Source organism: Oculina patagonica, chromosome 13 (assembly GCF_052425735.1).
Source record: "Oculina patagonica isolate OP01 chromosome 13, crgOcupat, whole genome shotgun sequence".
Lineage (NCBI taxonomy): Eukaryota > Metazoa > Cnidaria > Anthozoa > Scleractinia > Oculinidae > Oculina > Oculina patagonica.
In genome coordinates this window covers 25,051,834-25,078,557 of record NC_135770.1, presented here as the reverse complement: position 1 = coordinate 25,078,557, position 26,724 = coordinate 25,051,834, and the positions used below count along the sequence as shown (strand labels likewise).

The 26,724-nt window shown below is 38.1% G+C and overlaps 2 protein-coding genes across 2 annotated transcripts in view; both read left to right on the top strand.

Annotated features, from left to right (window-relative positions):
* Window positions 1-26,724, top strand: part of LOC144636323 (kelch-like protein 25) — a 164,626-nt gene that overhangs the window by 81,767 nt on the left and 56,135 nt on the right. The gene's annotated exons all lie outside the window — the stretch shown is intronic.
* Window positions 20,247-26,462, top strand: LOC144636337 (TNF receptor-associated factor 6-like). Its single transcript, XM_078495524.1, has 7 exons — window positions 20,247-20,440; window positions 22,856-22,919; window positions 23,091-23,192; window positions 23,282-23,440; window positions 23,918-23,992; window positions 24,561-24,638; window positions 25,595-26,462. Exons 1-7 carry the CDS (start codon window positions 20,271-20,273, stop codon window positions 26,327-26,329), a joined length of 1,383 nt encoding a protein of 460 aa, XP_078351650.1. The 5' UTR covers window positions 20,247-20,270; the 3' UTR covers window positions 26,330-26,462.

The following is a 26,724-nucleotide window of genomic DNA, read 5'->3' as shown; positions in this document are numbered from 1 at the left end:
ATACCACACTGAACTGAACAGTTTTAATCCGAGCAGCCGCGCCATTCTTATTCAGTACTTGAAGAAAGCATTTTTTCATAACGTGTTGATTCACTACAAGTTCCAAGGAAAAATATGCACTATGCCTGTAGATAGAAGCAAACCAGGTAGTTAGAGGGATTTCACTTAACCCATGAAATAGATACTAAAGACCACGCTATGTTTTGGTAGTCAATGTAACGATGTTAACATGTAGGAATGACATCCATATTGCAAAAGACAGCTACCGCACGCAAACGCATACATTATATCACACCAAAAGGGTTCAAAAAGAAGAACTCACGCCATTCTTAGTCAGTACTTGAAGAAAGTATTTTGTCATCGCGCTGTGATTCATTACAAGTTCCAAGGAAGAGGTAGGAGTATCAAACATTTAAGTAACCAATAGTTTTCTTTTGAACTGATGTATCATTCACCGAATTCGTCTGTCCATTCGGACTTTCAGTGTTTAATGCCGTTTCGCAATTAAAGCCAGAGAGTTACTCGCCGTTATTTTCTTAGCTTGGAAAAGGCCGATTTTTCTCTCTACAAACAATTTCATATGGCTGGCAAAAAACATAATACTGGGAAGAATTTTGAAGGTATTTTCAGTTAATCGTTGATATTTAGGAAGATCATACAACGGGACTATCTCTACTCCTTCCAGTTGTATTGGACATCAAACACAAAAGACTACTTTTGGAAATCAAATGCCATTGATATTTTGCGCATTGCAAGTGATATTATATCTTTCGTGTACTCTGCTTATGCAGCTGACGATAGCTTACACTGGTTTTCAGACAAGGATTATAAAATACTTCAAATATAAAAACTTGGCGGCCGATCGTCGACACTCCTACATTTCAAAATTTCAAAACGCGTTACCTTCTCAAAGCTTGAATGAAATAAATAAAAAAATAAGAACAACGACATTGCAAAAGAAAATAGCAGAGGTCAATGGTTTATTTTATTCAAAAAGTTTAATTATGTCCCAACTTTAATACATTTTGTCCCCCCTTACAACCAATCATCGTGCCTTGAGGGAGATCAATAGTCTTTTTTATGGAACGGCAAAGGGGACAGAATCGAGAGGGAAGTTTTGATAAACGATTATTCAAAAACAAACATGATTGATATTGAATCCTTTAATAAATGATAAATAATTACTTACCTTGGTCAAAAAATATATTGATGTCAACAATCACGGGAAATGGAAACTTTTTTTCGACTTAAAACTTCGGAACTGCGGGAACGATCCTTTTTTAGCGGCAACCTTAGAAAAAGCGACTTGTCAAATGTTAATTTCCTTATATTCAGTCTTTAGACCATTTTCGCTCTCTGAGCTTTTGGCACAACTCTCTTATGCGAATCGATAATAAACCAATCTTCTACGAAGCATGGCTGAAAAAAGAGATAAACAAGATTTCGCATTTGATGAAAGATTCAGATGCGTTCCTGTCCTTTCCTGAAATCAAAGATCGCTATGACATCATCAAAACAAATTATCTTCCTTCCTACGAAATAACATCAGAGTACCTGTAAGCAATAATACAAATATACAATACAAAAGCATTTATACGAAATTCGTAAAAGCAAGTAAACCAAGTAGACACACTTATAAAAAATAATCAGCCTTAAAAAAGTGTCCAACCAATATAGTCAAGAGAAATGGACCAGGGATTGCGCCTCTGAAGCCCACGAACCAATAAATTGGGAAACGGCGTACCAGTTATCTTTCCAGTGTACAAAATCTACAAAGCTTATTGTATTTCAATTAAAATTCTGCATAGACGACTTGCAACCAACAATTTTCTTTAAAAAGTAGGAATAAAGATTCTGATCTCTATAGTTTCTGCAAAACTGATAAGAAAAGCCTGATTCATCTTTTCTGGTCCTGTGGAGTCGTATCTACCTTCTTGCAAAATTCAAAGAGCTTCCTATAAACCAAAGTCTTGCACTTAGAACATGCAACATTTCTTCAGGTACAGTTTTAGGCCTAAGGCCAAACACATCAGAAAATAAACAGAAACTTAAACAGAAAGTTAACTCTTCAAGTTCGGCGTGTTTGAGTGCCCCAAACGTGCGATGCTTCAATCAGTAAAAAAAATCCATTGGAGCGAAAATCTTCCTCAAATGTTTCCATCGCCTGTAACGTATTTTAGAATACTTTGTTTCGGTTTTTTGTCGTACCAAACCCACTGTTGATGTTTATTCTCTCAAGGGCGTCGCTCTTGAAGCCATAGCGTGGCTCAATAAATAAAACGCTTGTTCAGTAAGGCGAGCGCGCGCTTATTGTTTTTACATAAATGGAGAAAATTAAACTTCAATGGTAAAGCGTTTTATACCAGTTACTACAGATCTCATGCCGACGACAGGAACTGGTCAAGCCTTCGTTTTTCTATCCAAAGTTCGGTGCGACAGATGACGGACGTGCTAGATGCGACGTGATGACTCGATAGGTTCCTCAGTATCATTTTGTTAAATGATTTGATTCATAGACCCCATATCGAAGAGAGCCTTTGAGCGAAGCCTGACTGAAATGAACTTTGGGTTGGGTTCTAAAGTGCGAGAAGTGAAATCATGAGAATTTTCTCTATCTGTTTTCTTTTCCTAAGTCATAGCTCAGTCACTTTTGGTTATTCAATAAGCAAACATATTCTTTTTTGTTGCAGTAACCGAAAATGAACGCAAAGGTTCATTTGTGCTTGTTGCTGATTATTTTGGGGACCCTTACCGTGCAGGGTGCTGTCACCAGGAGTACGGGGTGTGAGTGTTCCTTAAAATTAATGTCGACTGGATGTTGTCAGAATTAATTTTGTTTTTTAACAACTAATTCGGTGGCTTTAGATATCCATCCATCCATCCATCCATCCATCCATCCATCCATCCATCCATCCATCCATCCATCCATCCATCCGCCCGCCCGCCCGCCATCCGTCCATCCATACATACTTCATTGGCTCGTCCCCACGAGGCTTTTCAGAGTCAATGTACATTACAAAACTAAAAAAAACACACAAAGCTAAAACACACAGGACAATGATAACATAAAAAAATACAATTAAATAAAACAGTCATTAAGTAGCTTTCGCCTGAGTCGGATGGACTAAGTCTGAGTGCAGTCTGCAACTCATTTCACAGAGAGGTTGCTCTATATTGAAAGTTCTTTGACAGCTAGCAGTGCGGAAGAGTGGTACTTTTAAGATATGACAATTAAAATCAAAATTGTTGTGTTTGGGAGATGACTTCTGTGTGATGGCTAACAAGTGAACAAATCTTTTCCTCATAACAGACTTTTGCAGGAATGGGCCGTGGAAGTGTTATCAAAAGTATATTCCTTGTTCAGACGGTGATCTACCGGAAGGGATAGACTGCATGGAGTCGGCTCCTTGTCCAGCAGGCACCTATGAATGCGATTGGAAGATATGTGAGGATCGGTATTCCAAACATTGTTGCTGCGATAACTGGTACGAATTTGGCGAATTCTTAACTAACGTTGATGATACACTTCTCGCATTATCACGAACTCATTTTTCTTCTTTTCTCGGGTGGATTGGGAGTGAGAAAGAAATACGACCAGTTTGTTAAATATTCAAAACACTTGCAACTCCCCCCCCCCCCCCCCCCCCCCCCCCACCACTACCATGGCCACCACCACCACTGCATGTTGACGCTTTCTTTCAGCTCTCATCAATGTATAGCCGCGAAGATATTATGCCTTCCCATAATCAAGAAAATTCAAAAGTGGCATTAAAAATAATTTATGGACGCAAGAATCTATAAATATTAACACACAATCCACAGGCATTGTTTGTTATCCACATACGTTAATTTGTGAAAATCGTAATAGCATACGTTTATTTGTGCAGAATTAACGCATATTATTTACTGTCGCCCAGATGTATAAATATAAGTATTATTGCCCCATAGCATAACAACCTTGTACAAAAGAGAGGAACATTTTAACGAACGTATTAGTTTTCCAGCCATATTTATGTTTTAGATTTGAAAAACGAGAAACTGCATATAACCTAAGGTACTCTGAGAATGAACTCAATGTTGCATCACCGCGCACAAACTATTATAAAAATAGATTTAGCTACAGTGGCGCCATTCTATGGAACAGTCCTTCCTTGTGACGTAATCAGGCAAGTGCTTTAAGGCACGGCATTCGTTATTTCATTGGCAGCTGTTAAAAAATGGGGCCCTTTTTAAGTGGCGCTGTGCTCATGTTGCCACACAAAAATATTTGTTTTTTGACGCTAACAAGTCTTCGAAATTCTTTGAACTTACACGTACTCATATCTATATACTTAAAAGGCAACCAACAACGTTTCAGATTTGTGCCTCATGGTAATTACATTTTTTCTTTTTTCCTTTTTTACCAGATACTGATGTCCATGAATAAAATGACGGCCTCAATATGGAAACAAAATGATTAGCTGACAAAATAAGCGCTGTAACTCGGGAAATCAAATTGAATTAAATTCGGGTTAAATTAAGGCAGGACTTACTTGTAACTTTGTTCAAACATTATAAAGTAATGTACGAAGAGCATGAATAAAGGCTGAGTCATTCAAATATGCGCCTTTATTTCCACCCTTTAACTAATACTAGAAATGAGTACAACAATGCCAGGAAGAAAAGAAGTCAATTGTAGCCTTATCTCCTATTTTGTACTGCCTTCCAATGTGTGGCTTCAATAGCTCAGTTGGTAGAGCATCGCACCAGTATCGCAGAGGTCACGGGCTCGAATCCCGTTGAAGCCAGAATTTTTCCTGGTTTCTTTCTTTGCAATTTCTTTAATTGCAATTCACTGCGAGGATCATTTCTTCACTTTAAAGTGAACAATGCGTCAATCTCACGCTAAATATTTTACCGCCTTTTTTAAATAAAATCCGCGCTTCGTTGATTTCAAACTGAAATGTCCAGATTATTTTTTCAACATTTAAAAAAAATTCAGGTAACGTAGTGTTTTAAAAGATCTCTAAGACAAAACTCGAGGTAAGAATTTGCAGAAACAATTATTCCATTCGCGCTTGTTGGATATGATATATTATAACCAACTCACGCAATGGGGTCGTACCACCTTATATATACAACGCGTGCTCGTGGAATAATTGTTAAATATAGGTTACAGTAGTGGAATAAGCCGCGATAAAAACGTTTTAATAAAAAAATACAGCATACTATCCGGGAAGAAAAAAAATTTGAGAAGTGCCGGGGCAACTGATAACAACGCAATTGACTTGTCATAGTCAAATCAGTTTTTGCCGGATTCGAGTGCCTTCGATCGCTTCTTGCTCGCGTGGACGAGCAACGGAGGGCTCCCGGTTACAAAAGCTAAGTCCGGATGTAGCAGTTAACTATGCCAGTATAACGCAGCTTAGCCTATTGACCGGGAGTTTGCCTAGAGGTTGTGGCCACCGAAACAGGCACAGTTGCTTGTCTAACCAGAAGCATTTTACGATGAAGTATTGGATTTGCCACAAAAGTGAAATTTACCAATGTTACTGTAACAAGTCTAGCTGTCGCCATTGGTATTTCCTGGGAGAATCCCACGATTTCATTCACCAAATGACAAATCATGGCAGGAACTCTAAACAGAAGATAAACGCCACAGATCTTGTAGGTCAACCTCGTCAGTTTCATCTCTTGCCGCTGGTGCGCAGAACTCGAGGGATTGACGACAGATGAGCGCAGCACTTTTAAGATACGTAAAAACGTTATCACTATAGTAAGAACGGCAAATGTAGTAAATTGACCTAAGGCTCCTATCAATGTAAGAAAGGCCTGTCCTACATCTTTGAGATCGTTGTAAGGATAAAATGGAACACATACGGAACTTTGCTTTCTTAACATGAAGGCAAACACAGAAGCAATACATAAAGCCACGAACCAGGTCATCAAAACAACCTTCTTAACATTGCGTGTGGTCAGGCGTCGATTTAATGGACGAAGCACTCGATCTTGGCGATCAATCGCCATAAACGACAGGGTCAAAGCATTAAGCACTGTACAGATGAAACCCGTTGTAAATCCGATTTTACACAGTATTTCGAGAAGTGGCCCAGGACGAATTTGAAAGTAATTGACCGTTGTCATAATTATGAACAAAGGCATGCTTAGAACGGCGGCAAAGATTCCAGTCACTGCAAGGTTAGCTAGCAAATAGTGAGGCACCTTCCGCAGATCTTGTCTTCTTCGGAGCAAGAAACAGACGCGTGCGTTCCCAAAGGTTCCCGCCAAAATACTGATTACCAAGAAGATGACAACAAAAAGTGCAAGGCCTCCTGATATAGTTGCTGAATGGTCGATGTCTTTTGTAGAAGTAGAATTCCTTGTTTCCATTATTGAATCTGTAGAGTTATTCATTCTGTTACACAAGTTGATTACTGGAAGAGATTAATTATGAACAATGTTGGTTTTTCGTCAATTCTTAGGCCTTGTTTTTACGATGATACAAGTGACCTTTTAAATTTTCGAAAACAAAATCTCTGACCAGCTCCTCCTCATTTGACAAACAAACAAGGAGTGAAGGCGCCACCTGCGTGAGGAAAAGACTGCATCACTGTTATGTTTTCGATTCGTTTTTGCAACACAGCGCTCTTTACTTTGTTTAATTGACTCAGTTGGAAGTTGAGGGACTACATTATTTTAAAATCTCTTAAACCTGTGTTTTCACTGCGGGAACACGGCGAGCAGAGAAAAAAAAAATAATAAGCCATAGCATTCGATCGATGGGAAAAACGGGGGAACCGCGATCATGTCCAAAAGTATAAAAGTTTACTTATTTTAACGATATATGACTGCCCGTTTGAGAAAAAAATCGAGTTTAAGAAAAAAAAATCAAATAAAGATTTTCCAATTATCAATCTGTTTTTTATAATGATATGGGAAAATCTCATTTGCATTTACTTTCAACACACTTAATTAATATACACGACTACAAAAACTAGTTTCGTCCGAGACCTCGTCAGTTGGTAGCGATGCTGTTAAAAATTTAATTTCGACGACTTCATATAACATTGCACAAAGAATAACTTAGTTCGGAACTATAACGCATATAACTCAAAAAAAGAAAAAAATGCAACGAAATCTAAAAAAAAAAAATATAAAGAGTAACTAAAAAAAAAAATAAAATCAAAGAAAGGAAAAAGAGCAGAGTTCAGTTTCTATTGTGAATAAAAAAAAAAAAAAGAAAAAAAGAAATGAACTCTATGTTTCTTTTTATTTGTAGTCGTGTATATTAATTAAGTGTGTTGAAAGTAAATGCAAATGAGATTTTCCCATATCATTATGATGTTCAGTAATACTTTCTTGCTTCGCGAACAGAATTTCAAAAGGAATCTGTTTTTTCCCATTACCTTTTTTTTACTCTGCAATATGGTGGATTCCATTAGCCAGTTTCCTGGCTCCCGAAGTGCTTGATTTGACCGGAAAGTGACAGTGGCCTCGATATATCAACTTGTTTTTTTGTTCACGCAGTGCGCGCATTTCGAAATTTAAATTTACTGTATGCAGTCTTTCAATCTCCTCCCAGAAAGCCGTGCCGTCACGGTATCTCATTTTTTCAATTCTCCGTCGCTCGTTTTGGTCAGCTTTGAGAGGAAAAAATAGTCGGAACAGTGAGTAGTACGTAAATCCGTGCTCACTATAAAATATGTCACTGAAAACACATAACTTTCTTTTTAAGCGAAACGAAAATTATTTTCTACAATAACGTCATATACATCTACTGTTGACGGAAGCAGTCACTTACAGCGCTTTCCGTGTTTGTGGAGAAACCGGTGAGAATTTTCCGGCAAACATAACAGTACAATTTTTAAACAACAACAAATGTATGGTACGAGTGTGTACCATTTGAAAACTTTCTGGTGAAAATGATCGTTTAATACATTTCATTTCTCACCAGAAAAGCCGCGTATTTCATCGAAAATTATGGTACTTAATAGTGCAAACAAGCTGGAAAAAGAAAATGATACGGTGATATTCCGAGCATTCCGGTAAAAATGAGAAAAAGAGAAATACCCGTGAAAGTATTTCATTCTCCCGAAAATATTCCAGTGGGATGGACCGCTCTATTTGATTTTTCACCGGAACAACTGGTTTCTCCGTATAAATGGAAAGCTCTCACTACTCATTCAGAAAGGAATTAAAGTGGTGAGGACTTTCTACACACAAGGTGACGACTGCGGGGCTTTCTTACTAATGATCGCGTGAAAATGTCAAGCGGCGAGCACGGAGTGGTAGCAATCTGCTTTGCTTTCAAATTGTGATCAAGTTCTTATAAAGAAAAAGAAAACAGAAAAATACTTGAAATGAATTGAAATGATTCTCGCAGTACGTAAGCAATTTAAGCAACTGCATTTTTTTTATCCCTAAAAAAATGTTTAAAGGCTACAACACGACTTTTAAAACCCATGACCGCTGCAGGATGCGAATGAGAGGCGGATGTATTCGCAGGCTACGATACCGGTGCGTTGCTCTACCAACTGAGCTATGAAGCCTTGTTGGCAAAATAATAATTGAGCCTTACACTTTTAAGGTCCGACGGTGGAAGAAGATAACCTGTGATAATGAATGTGCATTTTCATGTTTAATCACGTGACAGGTCACCTAAGGTTTATCGTGTCTCCTTTTTCTGCAAGTTGTACGGTAGACCTTTCGCAAGGTCGCTCGATCTGGAGTGTATTACTCAATGGTACTATAAAATTCCGATAATCAAGACTCCATAACCACGCCGGATTTGGAAGGAAGACCTTCACTGAATGAGATAATTTCCTCCAAATTCCCCACAGTACAGAATAACTTGTTTGTACAGGTTGTTTGTTCGAATGGGCCATTTCCGAGTTAACCTTTGCCTCTGTTTCAAAACCAGTCTACGTGCGAAACCATTCAAATGAAAATAAGTTTGATTTGCATGAAAATGGACCTGTTGATGAAACTCATTTTAATTTAAAATGGTTTCGCACGTAGACTCGTTTTGAAACAGAGGCAAAGGGTAACTCGGAAATGGTCTATTTTTATTTTATTCGTGTATATATCGGAAATATTTCTAAATAATTTTAGTGATATGTAGCCTATTTTATCCTCATTTTAGTATTTCCAGAGACTTTTGATGTTCATTTAAGCAGTCATGTTCAATGCGCCATCCGTAGCTTAGCATAATATTTATTGGTCATTCAAGCCTAACTGTTCACATCCCTCTATTTTCTCTTATTTTTCATTGATCGCTGAACGCGGTGAAAGAATCGCGAGAAAACCGGGTGGACCCTCGCGTTTTATTTTTTCTTGCGTTTGAAAGTAGAGAGGCTGTGAACAGTCTATTAACACCACCCGAAAGGGATACAGGGAAAAGATTTAGGAATATAGGGCAAAGTTTTTGCAATACATTTTAGTTGTTTTATCCATTTTGTTTATTTTTGACCGCTTACAATAACGATCAGTTTTTTTCGTTTTACAGGGAAAAGATTTGCGAACAACTGGGTTTTTGCGTGAGTTTGTGTTGCGTGATGAACAGATTTGCGTGATAGTTTTTTTGCCAATCGAATTATTCGAGTCGGACTCAAGCAAAATTCAAACATGGAGGTCATCTTACAAACCATTTTGTCGGCAGATCCCTGGCATTGTCGCGAAGAACTTGTAGAGCGCGTAAATATCCCAAGAAGAAACGAACGCTTTTGCAATATGAAAGTGTTATTGCCGGAAAGACGAAGAGTCTAACGCTCACAAAGTTGTGCCTTGGAAATTTGATGTTCTTAAAACTAGCATACACTCTTTTTTTTATAAGAATACAGTTTTTCCGACCCAGGCTGAATGTTCTTATTTTTCAGCCGATTTTAGTCTGAAAATATTCTTATGAACATTCTTAGAAAATACCGTTTGACATTTCCGTTTTAGCAAGTATTGGGTAATCAGTTACAAGTGTTTGGTGTCCAGATCTGTATCGTGTTACATTGTGCACATGTACCACTGCTTTTCGTTGCAGCCTGGCCGTTTTGGCTTTAAACAAAGCATTCCTGACAGAGATAAAGTGACGGAAATGAAAATACCTGATTTTGTTTCAACTAAAAACTATATTTTCAAAATCTCAGCCTCGGGTTTATTCTTAAAATATTCTTAAAAATTCGCAAATTTCAGCGTCGATATTCTTATCAACTAGATTCTTATAAAATAAAAAGAGTGTACTCGAAGCTTCACTTCTCGGGCTAATATTTGTTTTAAGAACATCAAATTTCCGCGGGACAACTATTAGCCGATAGTCCCTCGACAGAGACACTCTACTGTTTAATTACGATTTTAAAACAACAGTTGAGACAACGTTATTTTGAAGTATAGTAAAAACCCACGAGTAAGAACCTAGTTTTTTCAGGTTAGCCTAAACGGGTTCTTACATAAATGTTAGTTAAAACAAATTTAGGCTATATAGGTTCTTAACATGTTCTTATTTTCTGAAGAAAAATTTACATTGTTGCAAATAGAACTTTTAGTGATATTCAGCCTACATGTATTATTTGTATAAAATTTGCATACCACCCAAATGTAAAAACGAAGCACTTATCATTCAAAACATGACATTGTATGCATGTACAGTAACTGCCCCTGGGTCTCCGAGGATGATTTTAGCCTAACAGGTTCTTAAATGTTAGGACCCTGTTAGGTTCTTACTCCCGGGTTTTTACTGTACTCTTTGGGCCAATCGGACAAAAAAAATATTAACCGGTGATTTCTGTTTAATGAACAAGAAGCTTGAGAAGCTTGAGAAGCTTAAAATCGGGCGGTTAATAATTAACTATCTTTTTTGACTTGAAAGGCAGGGTACAGTACAGCAAAAATCGTTTAGAAAAACAGTCACTTAAGGAACACTCAGTCGGAGGTTTGCTTAAGTCACAGTCTGCATGAGCCGTATTAGTGTGTAGAACATAATATCTGGAATGTTTTCAAGATTGCATTATTACTTTATGACATAATGGTCTCAATTTATAAATATATTTCGCACAATACAAATAAACGATTGAACTAGACGACTAGAAAATATAATTTTTTAACACTTAGCAAAGTGCAGCCTTTTCGCAATAATTAATAAAGGCGGGGTTTTACCTGAAGACCATTTTTCCAACGCTTTAGGCGGCTGACGCATTTCGGTATTTTCCAGCCCTTACACTTTAATGGAACAGTACTACAACTCTTTATCGATAACTACTATTGTCAAGAAAATGATCACAACTTGTTGACCAGTGATTAGGTATTTGCTTCATACCATTACTGTAATAGCAACTGATGAAGAATAGTAGTACTGACCCAAAGTATAAGGGCTGGAAAATACTGAAAACCATTTCAGCCGCGTTTCAAGAAATCCAGAAAAGCTTTACTTATCCCATATATCTTTGTTTGCAGTATTTTTGAGCGATGTTTAGGGATGTCTGGGAGGCGATAGTTTTTCTCAAAGGATTTGCAAAATTTAGACAAATAAGAAATATTGGAGATTTAATGTGACTTTAAAGTTAGAATTTGAAGTTAAAAATTGGTGGACGGACACCAAACAGTCCCCTGACAGCCTGGACTGCTCTTGCGAGGGGGTCAACTGTTTGGTGGTGTTTCCATTTTTTCTTCAATCCCTTCTTTAAATCTTTTAAAATTTCATTCAAATTCAGGTAGAACCCCACCTTAAGTTTTGTTCTTGTGAGAAAATAACAGAAGTCAAAGGTTGCGTGATATAACCAAACATAGATTTTAATTCTCCCTCCCTTTTCCTCTCCTTAGCTTTTCACCCCCACCTGTCCCTCCCTTTCTACTCCCCTCTCCTACAGTCTTTTACTCCACCCAATCCCATCGAGCTATTTACTCCAATTACCTCCACCCTCACCAGCGTTTTGGGGGAGGGAAGGGTTGACAGTTACACAGTAGTCCGAGGTCTGCATATGTCACGCAGTTTCTGTGAGCTCTAGAAGTCATCTTCTTTTTAACACACACGCCTAGACAAGCTCTAGCTTAGGTTGGAAAATTTATATTGCGTTACAAATCTTCAACAAAATTGTTCTTGGGACGTTAAAGTGCCTATGAAGTAAAAAATAATTGCTGTTTATTTTAAAGAATTTTCAAAATAAAGAAGAATGGCGTCTTTCTTTTTGCAATATCTTTTTTCATTTTAGAGATATTAACGTTTTTGTATTATGCAAATGAGCAAAGTGATGACGTCATTAATTGTTCCACAAAAAGATGAAGCACTGAATCACGAATATCTCATGGATTATTTGTGCTGTGTTCTTCAAACTTGGCACCATTAATGTACACTACAAAAGACACAAAATGACACCCATGGCGCCGTTGCCATAGCAACCGTTTTGCTGCAAATACCTATTTTAGTTAAAACTGACATCCCCAATTTTTGCTTAACCAAAGATGATCCACTTCCAAAAAGCTAATGAGGAGAGTTAAGGTAATATGGGCATCATGTGTGTTCCAGGCCGGACCGTTTGTCCCACTTTAAAGGGTTGCAAATGGAGATATTTGGTTTATGACAGAAAGAGACTGGAACCAAGGGTGTTGCCATGGTTACATCATAGTATGAGCCATTTTGCACCTTTGAGGAAGGTCACTACCGATGCTAAGTTTCAAAAATATCACTCTTATATTTTGAGAGATATCCTTGATTTTGTGATCCATCTTTTACTGGAACAATTTATGACGTCATCACTTTCCTAATTTTGCATAACACAAAAACTTGAATATCTCCAAAACGAAAGAAGATCTTTCAAAACGGTGAACGCCATTCTTCTTTATTTGTAAAAGTCTTTCAAATAAGCATCAATTAATTTTTACTTCATAGGCACTTTAATGTTAATGAGCTTGGAAATTGAAATATGATTTTACTGGAACAGATAAACAGTTTAAAGGGACATTTTCACGGTACTGCGCATGTACAAGTTATGACGCAAGCAAAATCACTTCTATTGTTTATAGACCAATCGGAAGCGATATGTCAATATGCAAATCCTGCACGTATTTTGCCCGTGTCAAGGAATATTCGTGTAAGCTGATCGATTGACTCATCTGACTCGTTCAATCGACCCTCTTCACAATTTCAAAGCACATGCTGAAAATGTCGCCAGTATCTGCCAAATAATTCAACTGCCAGTGTTATGGTGTGTGCTCAAGGAAAGACAACTGGAAAGATGAAAGTAAATCGAATGATTTCCCTTGCAAATCACGCGTCGAGCTACACGACAAGATACCTCTGCGTTGCTTTGTTTATGGTTTATATGTCTGGAATGATTGATAAAAAGCGTAAAACGAGAAAGTTCAGTTTTCCTTATACTTTAAAGCTTGAACATTCAACGCTTCTGTTATGATAGAATTCTCTCACTCGCATAAAGTTGCTGTGAAGATAAATCGGATAAATCGACTGAAACGTACGTTCGAATTCAATTTTGAAATGCAGGAATACAATCGCGAAAACGTCATTGTGGACATGATATTTCCTAGCTTATGCCGTGATCCAAAATAGTTGTAACTCCTCGTAGCTATTTTCTAAATGCCGTGATCCAAAATAGTTGTAACTCCTCGTAGCTATTTTCTAAATGGTATCAACAATCTACCGCTGTATTTTGTTTTGCAAAGAGAACCTTGTGATCTTTATGCAGTGAGCAAACAATCTGTGTGATCGTTTGTATCTTGTCACGTCCACGGTCACATCGCACCTATAAATTTTATTCAAGCGCATCAAAACACTGTTCATACGAACCCGCAAATTCTACAATTATGAATTTCTAAATGATAAATCATCCTGCAAACCACACAAGACGGCTTAGCACCACACCAGATTGATCTGTTTATCTTTTCTATCGCCAAGTGCTCTTGAGAACGTCCCGTCGCCGGTCGATCATGATGTCGCTTACAAGACTCCGTATGTTAAATGGCTTTTTCGTTGCCCAAACGCCTCAATCAGTCGACAAAACATCACTCACGGGTACTTGAGAAATAGCTGACTTCAGTTTGTCTAAGCGGAACGACGGATGACAATGTTTAACGACGGATTCATTCGGATTTAACAAACGATCGCTACTTCGAATTTAGTGTTGACCCGTATGACTTATTCTGGAAGCTGTCACCCCACGCATTGCGCATTACTGTGAAATCCTGCGTAGCTAAACTGGCTAAAACGAAAATCGGTTTAATTTTGGCGCTAAGATGGCATAAAATGTATAAATTCGGGACCCAAACAGTGCTATTTGACCAAAATTAGATCGAGTTAGTTTTATTTGTAAGCTGGAAATTATTTCTTTGAACAACAGCTATAATTAATTCGAAATTTTCGTTGGAATGATTATCCTAATTCACGAAACAACAAATTTAATTTCAATTTGGTGACCAAAGACTGTTGAATTTCGATTGAATTCCCCCCAAAATAGACGCAGTAAATTTCTAAGAGCTTGCACATGAAAGTAAAATAGGTTTTAAGATGGCTAGCCTTGATTATTCAGTAAAAAGTCATATTTTTCTTCAATCGTTTGAAGCTACATGGTTTTCTCACGCTGTGTCACGCTTCAATGACTCTGCCTCAACTCGGTAGAAGAGGGTCCTGAATGGATAAAATGGGAGCTGGGATTTGCTTCTTTTTGGGCTGGGAAAATGGGATTCGTGCACTGGGACTGGAATTTTATCACTGGGAATGGGACAAACACTTTGGAAAATTGGAATGGGATTTCTTTTCTTTGTGAGACTTGCTAGTCTCTGACTCTATAATTTCACACAAATACTCGAATTATCTCACTTTAAAGACGCTAAAAAGTCAGTATTTTTCCACGTTTTGGCCTCCTATTGCAATGTCTTGTTAGCAGGCTTTACGCTGCGGTCATGTCATGTCCGTGATCAGCGATTTGTTAGCTCCGAACGTGTCGGAAATCAAACATCACAATGGCGTCGTCCAGCATGAGCGATTGCTACCGGTGCACTATGATTATCGAATTGGAATAGCTTTCTTCGAACAATGCGGTAGTACACACGGAAAACAGCAAGATCGAATTAGATCTGAAGCGTAACCCAACAGACTTGCAGGCAACATTGTGGAGCTAAAGACTCTGCTGCGAAAAGAGGATTGAGCGACTTTGTTATTGAATTTTTTTATGTGAATTTCGTTGAAGCAGGCAGCACGAGGAGAGCGCCTTTTGTTCTTAGAACGAAAGAACAAGTAGAAATGCTTCGAGCCAGTGAATCCTGGTCACTACTGGTGAGGATCATCCAACAGGTTACGACATTTAATAAATGGCATGCAATGCATGCAGAAGCGATGACGTTTCACAAAGGGTCTTACATAATTTTGAGGAAATTTGTCAAAAACTTAACGTAAATAAAAGTAGCTGACACCTTGTGCGTGATAACCTAAGAAGCAATGGTAGTGAAGAATAAAATATAAAATATAACGCAATCTTTGTTGAGACAACATAGGGAAATCTAAAAAAAATATATTAAAATATAAAATATAATATTACTGTTATTTGAGCAAATCTACGTAAAAAAAGGAATTTTTAACTTTGCATCCTTGGCCTGTAAATTCATAACTACTGTATTTGTTTGAATGCCATCAGATCCTAACTATGCTATTTATACAGTCGACTGTATAAATAGCATAGTTAGGATCTGATGGCATTCAAATAAATACAGTAGTTATGAATTTACAGGCCAAGGATGCAAAGTTAAAAATTCCTTTTTTTACGTAGATTTGCTCAAATAACAGTAATATTATATTTTATATTTTAATATATTTTTTTTAGATTTCCCTATGTTGTATCAACAAAGATTGCGTTATATTTTAGCATGACTTCTGATAAACGACATACGCGGGAGTTAAAAGGTGCGAAAAAATGTCAAATGGTCTCTTGTTCACAGCGGCCCTGTATATTATAACAATGAGAAATTTCTGTCTACTAAATCTAATAGATCCCATCATATAAAATTGGTCTCTTTCGTTTACACATTGTAGTCTTCCATTCTAACTACACGGGAGTATTTTGCTCTTGTTTTCTATGCTGCTTTTTCTTGTATTAAAAGTTAAACTTGAATTCTGTTCGATTGCGCGAAACAGACAACAGAATAAAAGATCCTGCCGATCGGCTGACTGCATAAAGCGATGACGTCATCAGTTACACGTCATCGCTTAAAAAGGCATCTGTGAACATTGTGTTCGAAAAAGCTACAGAGTCAACAGCCCTGGGGATCTCAGGGTCAACGACCTCGGGCAGTACAGCAAGTGCCGTCACTGACGCGGGCAAAATGCCCAAGAAAGCAGCAAAGAAAACAAGTAGCATACCTGTCATACACGAAAAATATCCAAATATCAACAGTTTGCCCGTTTAATTTATTATAGTCATTATATGCATAGGTTTTTAACCTATACTTATGGAAATGGGATTTCTTGTTTATGAACTGGGATTTCGACCAAAATTAGCCCGGGGACTGGGATTTGAAGCCTGGGAACTGGGATTTGGACAAAAATTGGGCTGGGAACTGGGATTTAGGACCCCCCTTCAGGACCCTCGTAGAAGGGCTGTGAATTCCGCATGTAAAGGCGGGCTATATTTCATCCCTTCTAGCCGGGTAACTCGGTTAGCCAGGGCGCCCTCCCTCCATGTAAACAGGCCCTAAGGTCTTGGTATGGGAATTCAAAATTAAGGCAAATTTCCGTTATTCTCTAATTGCTTGGCACACTAGTATGCGTACAAACGAAAAACCAAGAAAAAGGATACTGAAACGGTCAGGAGATGTATGCAAACAATTGAATAGCCCAATTTCGATATATTAAAATTCAGCCTAAAACAATAGACCTCGGGACGAGGCTCTGGGGACTAAACTATAGAGTTTGTGGGGTTTATTCCCCGGAGCCTCGTAGTGATGTCTATTGTTTTAGGCCGAATTTTAAAATATCGAAATTGGACTATTGAATGAAAAATGCCGAAAATCCGAAAATAGCATTTCCAGCATCTAAATTTCGGGGGGCATGCCCTCAGACCTCGCGCCTTTGCCGTTCGAAAAGTACCCTGCTGCCTATTGAAAGCCCTGATTTACACTTGATGATAACACCTTGATGTTATACACCTTGCAGTATTAACGTACTAACAAACTTGATAACAAACCCCATGTCGTACTAAGGATTTCTGCTGATCAACATAGAAAATAAGTTCACAATGGTTTGTTCCCAAAACGTTTTTTACTGTACAGAGGGTCTATATACCGTATTAAAAAATTCAGAACGAACCGACGTCGGCCCGCTACCATGATATCATGTTGAAAAAATTAGCTCGTTCGAAACCGTAGCAAAATCGTTAGACCTAGAGACAGACAAGATACAGCCGTTTACTGGCAGTCTTAGAAAATGCTCAGCCAAAATAAAGTTTTAAAATTCCCTTTATCAATATGGTTCTTATCTTTTTATTCAGTTCTATGAACTGCTTTTATGCAGAACTGTCCAACAAAGATTTCAATTTCCTTAAAGTTTCGGGACAAAAATATATTGAGAAAATATTTCGTGCAGAATGTAATTTGATTAAGCGAATGTTTTCACGTCTATAAATGCTTCAAGCAGTTGAATGAAAAACCGTTTTGTTTTCATCAATGAGAACCATTTTCAAATAGTTAATGCGTAAAAAATAACAATCAGATCAGAATACAATAATTATCAATGCAAGGTTTCACTATTATACTTCTTTGTTGCAAGTTCAAATGTATGCAAATTTCGTGTGAAATGTAATTTGATTCCACTGTCTTGTTTCCCATGTTCATGAATGGTGAAAGCAAACTCTTTCTTAAGATTGTTGTGTTTTCGTTAATAAAACCCATTGGCCTGTTTTGTTTTCCTGATCATGTTTGCCTGTGATTTTTACAAGACATGTGGTCTTTTTTCGGAACTTTAAGTTTTGCCAAAATTCCTATTTTGAACACGGATGTCCCTTCCTCAATTTCTCATCAAAAGATGTAGATTTCACCGCATTGCGTTTCACTGCAATACGGCAATACGTTTACCAGGGGGGGGGGGGGGGGGAAGAAACGAGGTCTGGGACCGAGTAGCGATGCTCTCACAACTTGCAAAGCGATCAATACACGATGTAGTCAGCGGTTTTTGGACGATGATGCAACAGGCAATCTTTTCCCGCGAAATGGAAGCTGCTATGTCGTGGAATCACTTATTATATAGGGGTTCAATTCTCTTAACTAAAAATCTAAAAGCAGCGTGTTTAAATCCGAAAATTTCGTCATCGTCGTGTAGTTTTAAGAACGCAGAATTTTGTGATGCCGTGCTACTTTTCAGTGCTGAAATGCAAATGTTTGACATGTTTGTACCACGATTTTCAACTGGCCAACATGGGGATTGTAAATGAAGTAAAACAAAGAAAGACCAAGTCAACAAACAACCTCAAACAATAGAGCAAGAACAATAGCTCCGACCAGCGCGGGAACATTCGATCGCCACGTTTTCATTACCATTCCCGTGATGGTTTTATTTCATAGCAAACACCACATATTGACACCAAGAACCTTTCCGGAGAAATTTTCGCTGCTTTAAAGTCAAAACTTAGAAAGTCTTTTTTATTACTACATATATAAAAAAATCGAACTCTCTCACTGGTCCTATGTTTTTGTTTTGGCAAGTTCACAAAGAAAGGAGCTGCTCATGCGCCCTAGAGACATCCGCTGACTACCGCCCCGATGATTGCTTTGCAAGTTGTGAGAGCATCGCTCAGATTTCATATAAGAGAATGTATGGGAAGTTGCTTCCCCCCCCCCCCCCTCCCCTGACGTTTACAATTCGACTAATCAGACTTTAGACACGGATGTCTTTCAGTATTTTTGCGGCATTTTTCCATTATTTTATTTATTTTTTGTCAAAGTTTAGGGTAAAGTGAAACGAAAGTAGACGGCCAAAGTTTGGCAAGTAGCCGGCTGTTTCGGCCGGCTGCCGGCCCTATTCAAGTTCCACTCGTATTCTGCCATGTCGCGTCATCCCTCTACGGGAAATAAATTTTCCCGATTCCAAAACTAAACTCAAAACGCTTGAATGACGAGCCAAAAAATAATTCATTTCTCGATTAAAAGATCGGAATATCCGGAAAATAACAGTACTAGCTCCTCGTCAATTAAAACTTTCTTCGCAAGAGTTACATAATAGTCAGGAATAAAATCTTAAAAACACAATTTCAAACTATTCAAAACCAGATTAACGTGCGTCACATGACAGGCAAAATGTTTCAGATGAATTTTTTTATCGAAAATGAGACCAAGCAACCTTTTGAAATCGAAGACTTTCAAAGCCATGACATGCATTCAGGCCGTGATAAAATTTAATTAAAATAAAATTCAATTGGTATTTAATTATAATTATTCGAAGTTTTCATTTTGAAGTCATCTTTTCATTCGATAGCTTTACCGATCTCGTAAAAAAATTCCATTCAAGTTCACACCAACACTGTACATTGCCAATGTTTAGCTGACGTCTTGAGAAGTGCCTTACTAACGTCACCAGGCAAATCTAAAATATGATCAAAACATGTTGTGCAAACATTCTACTCTTTGTGACAGGCGACTTTGACGCCCAACTGTGCGGAAATGAAAATCGACACACTTCCTGCTAAATTTATAAAAAATAGTTTTAAAGTGGAGTCCGCCTCAAAAACATGTACGGCCAGATCACACTGCTATTTGTAGAAACCAGCAAAGCGTCTAGTTTCAAAGTTTCCCACAAAAACATTGCGTGACATGAATGACGTTACCCCTTTTATTTACAAGAATAGCTTCAACTTGTCAAAGCAACTACAGTTTCACAATGGTGATTATTAGTACTTTACCCCTTAAGCTTTTTTCTCTGTCCTCCCGCCGAAGCAAAGAAGAGAACCAGATTGCAGATTAGCCCAAAAGTCGACCCAGTGTGCCTACAACGATTTACTGTCAAAACTGAAATGAAACCGATTGGCCCAGGCTATCTCCGTCGTTTTTGGCCGGCAGGAGACTATCGTCTAAGACGCCCAAAGGGTAAATTATAAATCGGCCACGCCCGATTAATTACATGATACGCGTGAGTTATTGGGTCTGAGGTTTAGGCGATTCTATACGGCTTAGCTTATAACGTGACACTACTGACACACGGAGTAACAACCTGCGTGAGAAGTCACGCAAAGAACTTAAATTAATAAAAGGTTATAATTTACGTAAGTTTTATTTGACCCCACGAAGCTTTCACTTTCGATTGCTTCTCCAAAATGGCGGAAGCACCAAGAAATCAGCTCCCTTCGGGTTATGACGAGAACTTTGTGAATGCAGTTGAGGAAGATTTTCAATGTTTAATATGTCATTTGTCGCTTAAGGAGCCTGTTCTTACGAGATGCGGCCACAGATTTTGTAAAGATTGCCTCGAGGAACATTTTAGAAGGTGCGGTATTGTTGATAACAATGAATCGCCAGCGGCATCAACTACAGTTAGTTTAGCATCTGAGTGGCGTTCGTTTGGCATAGTTTTTACTATTGAAGTCATTATTAGCTTATTTTAGAAAACGTCTGCACAAACACATGGGAAAAGTAAACGAAAACGCAAGGATGAAACTATTTTGATCAAATTTAATACTTGCGCTTGAGTTTCTTAATTAACGGACTCTTGTGTTGAATTTGCGATAATGGTTTCGCTTATATACATGGTTAGCTAATGACGAGAAAGCTTTCTGAAGATTTCGGCGCCGATTTGGATCACAAAGGGTCATTATTCAATGGGAAGACATTGTTCCATGTACACTGATGTAATAATCATTCACTGTAATGGTCAGCTCGAGCTCTTGACCGATTTCAATTGATGCTTTGGATTAAGGACATCATGATCAGGTCATAATTTATGGCAGGGTTTCAGCGTTACATAAGGCATTAGAGAGACTAAGCTTCACGTTTTTTCCCCGAGATCGGCAAAAAGAAAATAACTTACCGTTTGCCGTTTACCGCTTAAACGTCAAAGTGAGTAGTTTCGTGTTTGATGCGAATAAGTATTCCTATTTTTATGATGGATTTTAATATTCCGATCAGTTTAGAAACAGTAAACAGACCTAAACAGAATCTGTAGCATTCTGATATTTCCCGTTTGCCGTTTAATATAAAAACGTGAAGCTTAATCTCTCCATTACCTTCCGTTTAATGTCAATTTCTTAGAGCTTCTGACTTCATCGACAAACAGAAAGTAACAGAAAGCGGAAGTGGTTTTATATTCTAATTTCTGTGGTTGCATTGGAACTTTAAACATTCTCGTTCCCAGAGCCGCTTGTCCCTCTTAGCCGGCAGAGCCTGGGACACGAGGAACAGTTGGCTCTGGGGACACATGATTTGATTGGCTGTATTTTCAACAGAGAAACTTTAAATCTGGCCAATAAAATCAACCGTAGTGAAATCCTTTTCAACAAAGGAATTTCAAAATGGTTTATTTGATTTGCTAAATTTAAATTTCCTTTGTTAAAGATTTAGCCAATCAAATCATGTGTCCATAGAGCCACTTGTTCCTCGTGCACCAGGCTCTGCCGGCTAAAAGGGACAAGCAGCTCTGGTGACAAGAATGGGCTATAAAAAAATTAATCTCGATATCATGTTGCTGACAGTACCGGGTGTCTGGAAAACCCGAATAGCGAATAGTCGCGAATAGCGAATAGTACGAATAGTGCGAATAGTCGCGAATAGTGACGAATAGTGACGAATAGTCGCGAATAGTGACGAATAGTCGCGAATAGTGACGAATAGTGACGAATAGTGACGAATAGTCGTCGAATAGTCGCGAATAGTGACGAATAGTGACGAATTAGAGACGTAGTTCCCCGTACCTCGCAACAACGTGAGATTTTCCCGATAAAATGGCTGCTTAGTAGGAGAGAAGTTATAAATGATAAACGGAATTTCTTATCTTTTATACCGTTGAAAAAGCGTATTCGTTCGCTTATTATTGTGTTTTTTGTTTTCTTGCCGGTGATCGACAGCCCCAGGCAGAGTCCAGAAAAGAAAAGGGAATAAAGTTAATGCAAGCGTTGCGTGACGAGTCTCAACAACGGTTGCGAAAGAGACTGGCTTTGGCGTTGTTGTTTTTTTATAACACAATTTCTATTGTCTTTTCACATCGATAAACTAATAATAATTACAGAACACTTTTCTCTCATTTGTATTTTTATTGTTTTGCTGATAGAACGTGCCTTGGATCGCAATTCATGAGAATGAAGTGTGAGTAAATACAGTTTATGGTGGTCGGCATTGAGATATAGGCTTAATTGATCAATAAAAGTATTCATATAGTTACATCTTGACTTGCACTCTCTGTTAGAGTGAGCGGACAAGCATATGATGTATTATTTGCTTGAACTTCTAGATTGCTCTGTGCATGTGGCGGTAAATTTTGTAGAAATCCTGCAGGCTTATTCACGGCGACTATTTTATGACTATTCGTCACTATTCACGATAATTCAACGACTATTCGTCACTATCCGCGACTATTCGTCACTATTCGCGACTATTCGTCACTATTCGCGACTATTCGTCACTATTCGCGACTATTCGCACTATTCGCTATTCGCGAGTATTCGCTATTCGCTATTCGGGTTTTCCAGACACCCGACAGTACCATCTTTTTATATTACATCTCTAATTAACTCTTTAAAACAAGGCATTAATTATCAAATAATTAAAACAAAAAAAATAAATACTATTTTCACTGAGGTTTCCAGATAGAATAGGCAATTGTTGATAAGATTATTAGTTACATAAGCTAGTTTTAAAAGCGTTCAACTCACTTTTATTTTCTTTTTATTACTTAAACAACTTTCAACAGGCAAAGAGTTCAAGACCAACCTTTAACTTGCCCTGCAGACAGGGAGGGTCTGGACCAAGAGCGGGTAAATGTCTTATTCAGCCGCCCATAACCATTAATACGAGATGTTCGCATTGCAATTTCGGATTATAATGTGGCCTTTCACTTTAATTTCCCAAGTTAAATGGAAGCAAACGAATTACGTTTCACGTTTTGGGAATTGTAGTTATGATCAGTTTCTCGTGAATTTTTTTAGGATGTCTTCCCTGACAAAGCAACAGAAAGGAAAATTCTTTCTCTTCTCATCGAATGTCCGAGTGATGGTTGTGAATGGACTGGTGAACTGAGGAGCAAAGAGGTATGAACTGAAATAACTTGAGCTTATAAGCTTTCAACATGCAGTTGAAGAAGGCCTTAACCGAAGTATATTTTTTATTTGTGTAAAAGGTTCACCTGACATCTTGCCTTTGCAAACTGGTCCCCTGTACCAACGAAAACTGTCAGGTGACAATACAAAGGAAAGATCTCGAGAGTCACGCGATGACCAAGTGCCCGTGGAGGGTCCTTGAGTGTGATTACTGCAGTGAGCCACACCCAGAGTGTCAGGTAAATCGTGAGTAATTTTCTTAACGGTTGAGAAACAATGTACTCTTATACCTATGAGTTGTGTTAAGCTTGAGCAAACGGATTGGTCCCTAGCGAAAAAAGTCTACAGCATATTATTTTCTAACTATGAGCTGCTTGACTGCTCAACTAAAGATGTGTCCCAAACGCTCCATATTGTCCCAGAGAAAACACTTTCTTTCAGTGCAGCCCGACTCGCGGTCGTTATGGTTAGCAAAAACCATACCTGTTCACTGGCATCATGGTGGGAACATAAAGTCATTGTGATAAAAACGGTAGAAAGACCAAGGAAGGGCATACCTGTAACAGACCTGAAAGCTAGATTTGCTGTATTTCGTATTTCGTAAACTCTAGAGTATAAAACAAAAGAGCAAGAGTTGCATTCAGGTAGCCAAGTAAAAAAAGGTTTTGTATTCGTAGGATATACCTAAGATGTCGTACATGAATTATCTTTTGCAGGATCATACTGAACAGTGCACCAAGTTCCCAGTATTTTGCCCCAATCACTGTGGTGCATCATTTCCAAGGGAAATGGTAAGGCTCTCAAAATTTCAGTCCCAGTTTGGGATTGACTGGGTGAGGCTTGTGAGTGCTAATTCATACATGCAAAAATACTCTACTTTAGAATGTATAGTGCAGATTAGAAATTAGGTATGCAAATTCTCTCCATTTGTATTTTTTCCAAATGGTAACACGTGGCAAAGAATTGCCCATTGCATCGCGTCATCTTCTTAAAATGGTGGGTTTAATGTTTGGAAAGTGGCAAAGCTTATGAGATGTATAAGATGTCCCGTAATAGATCGTGCAAGGCATGACGCCAGCCTCCTCTTTATCCCGTTCAGTCGAATATTTTTATTATTCATAACCTTCTAGAAGACTAGTCTCTGTGATCTTTCTTAGAGAAAAATTAGCGACGTTGCTAGCAGCGTGTTATTCTAAACAGTACCTCCAATGTAACGTAAACTGACCTCAATCTTGCATAGAAAGATTGCATACAGTATAGGCTCGTTGTTTCGTTCGCTCTTATCTGGTTTTTAAAAATAGTTTGTCCGATCGTTCATTAATTCATTTGTATGTTAAAAGCATAATCGATCTCTTTTAGGTTTCAAATCACACCGAACGCGATTGTCCATTGACGATGATCTCTTGCCCTTATGCACAGATGGGCTGTAAAACAAAGGTGTGTACGTCGGTATAAGGCTGGGATCGGAAATTGATAAGCGCTGATATTTATATTGATGTGTTCGGGGGGGGGGGGGGGGGAAGCAACTTCCCATACATTCTCTTATATGAAATCTGAGCTATGTTCTCACAACTTGCAAAGCAATAATCGGGGCGGTACTCAGCGGATGTCTCTACGGTGCATGAGCAGATCTTTTCATTCTGAACTTGCCAAAACAATTTCAACAACAACATGACGGCCAGTGGGAGAATTCGGTTACTTTTTTGTAGCAGTAGAAGAGGTTTTCTAAGTTGTGCCTTTAAAACAGCGAGAATTTCTGTGTGGTGTTTGTTGTGAAATCAAACCATCACGGAAACGGTAATGAAAACTCGTGGCGATCAAATTTTCTCGTGCCGGTCGGAGCTATTGTTCTTGCTCTATTGTTTCGAGGTTGTTTGTTGACTTGGTCTTTCTTTTTTTTTTCGTCATTTGTTATCCACACGTCCGTTGAAAATCGTGGTACAATGATTTGCATTTCAGCGCTAAAAAGCAACACGACATCATAAAGTTTTGCTTTCTTATAACTACACGACGATGTCAAAATTTTGGGATAAAAACAGGGCATTAACATTTTTAATGAAGATGGTTGTGACCCCTTAACAATCACTGAATCCATGGCATCGTATTCGTGTTGCTGTAGCTTCCATTTCGCGCGAAAAGACCGCTGAGTAGATCGTGAATTGATCGCGTTGCAAGTTGTGAGAACATCGCTACTCGGTCCCAGACCTCGTTTCTATCACCCACCTGATGTGATCACATTGGATATTTTTTTAGTCAATTTAGGCAGAAAGAGGCAAACATTGCGTATGGCATGGGTATAAAGTATCTGTTACATGTAGTCATTAATTACCAACTTAATTTTACATTAACGTTTGTGTAAGATTGTCTTGTAAAGAAGATTATCTTTTTTACAGGTTCAACGAAGAGAAGTGCAATCCCATCTTCAAACAGCCACGAGGCTCCATCTTGACTTAGCTTGTGTAAAATTAAATAACACAGAAATTAAGTTGAATAACACAGAAGTAAAATTAAATGAAACTCAGGTTAAGTTAAATGACACAGAAGTGAAGTTAAATAACACCGAAGAAACAACAAAGAAATTGATGGAGAAACTTAACACACTTCAGAGGCAATTTGAAGAGAAAGTAAGAGAGGACCGAGAGGAAGTAGTAATGATCAAAAGAGATTCTTCAGATTTTTCGCGGATGTTTATTTGGAAGGTTAGCAATTTTAGTGACCTTTTGAGGCAAGCCAAAACTGAAGAGAAAGTTAACGTAGAAAGTTCTCCATTTTACACAGAAAGTTATGGTTACAGGTTAAAAGTATCAGTATATCCGAATGGTGATGGTTTGGGCAAGAACACCCGCCTATCGATTTACATCCGTGTAATGGAAGGTGAATACGACGCTATATTACCCTGGCCTTTCAAAATGAAAGTGAAGCTTACAATAATTGATCAACAGGAAGATTCAGTCGAACGGGAAAACGTTTCCAAAGAGTTAACTCCAGAACTGGCCGGAAAAAACTTTGGAAGGCCTATGGGAATAGAAAACAAAGGGTGTGGGTTTAGTCTTTTTATTACCCACAAGAAACTTAACTCAAGGCGCTACCTTGTAGATGACGCTTTGTTTATACAGGTTGAGGTCTGATTGTAATTTTTCACGCTGGCATCTTAAAATGTGTGTAGGTAGAATTAAAAAATATATATATGTAAAATAGCGTTAACTGCACGTATAAAACAGTTGGGTATGCAAGATGACCAAAAATAAATCGAAGAAAGAACTGGTGCCGAGTTTGTAAATGAATTCAACCATGAAGCATTGAGACTTGTATGTTAACGATCTTTGGGGACTTTTCATATGATATTATTTTGTCACGGTACAACCTTTAAAAAATCGCAAAAATAAGTTACGCTCAGATTGTAGAAAAACTTGTATCCTTGTTCAGCATTTTAGTAGAAACAAACCAAAAATGGTTTAGGGCAGTTGTTAAACCTTTTCGTTTTCCCTAACAAGACAGACCATCAAAGCAATCCAGCGTGGCA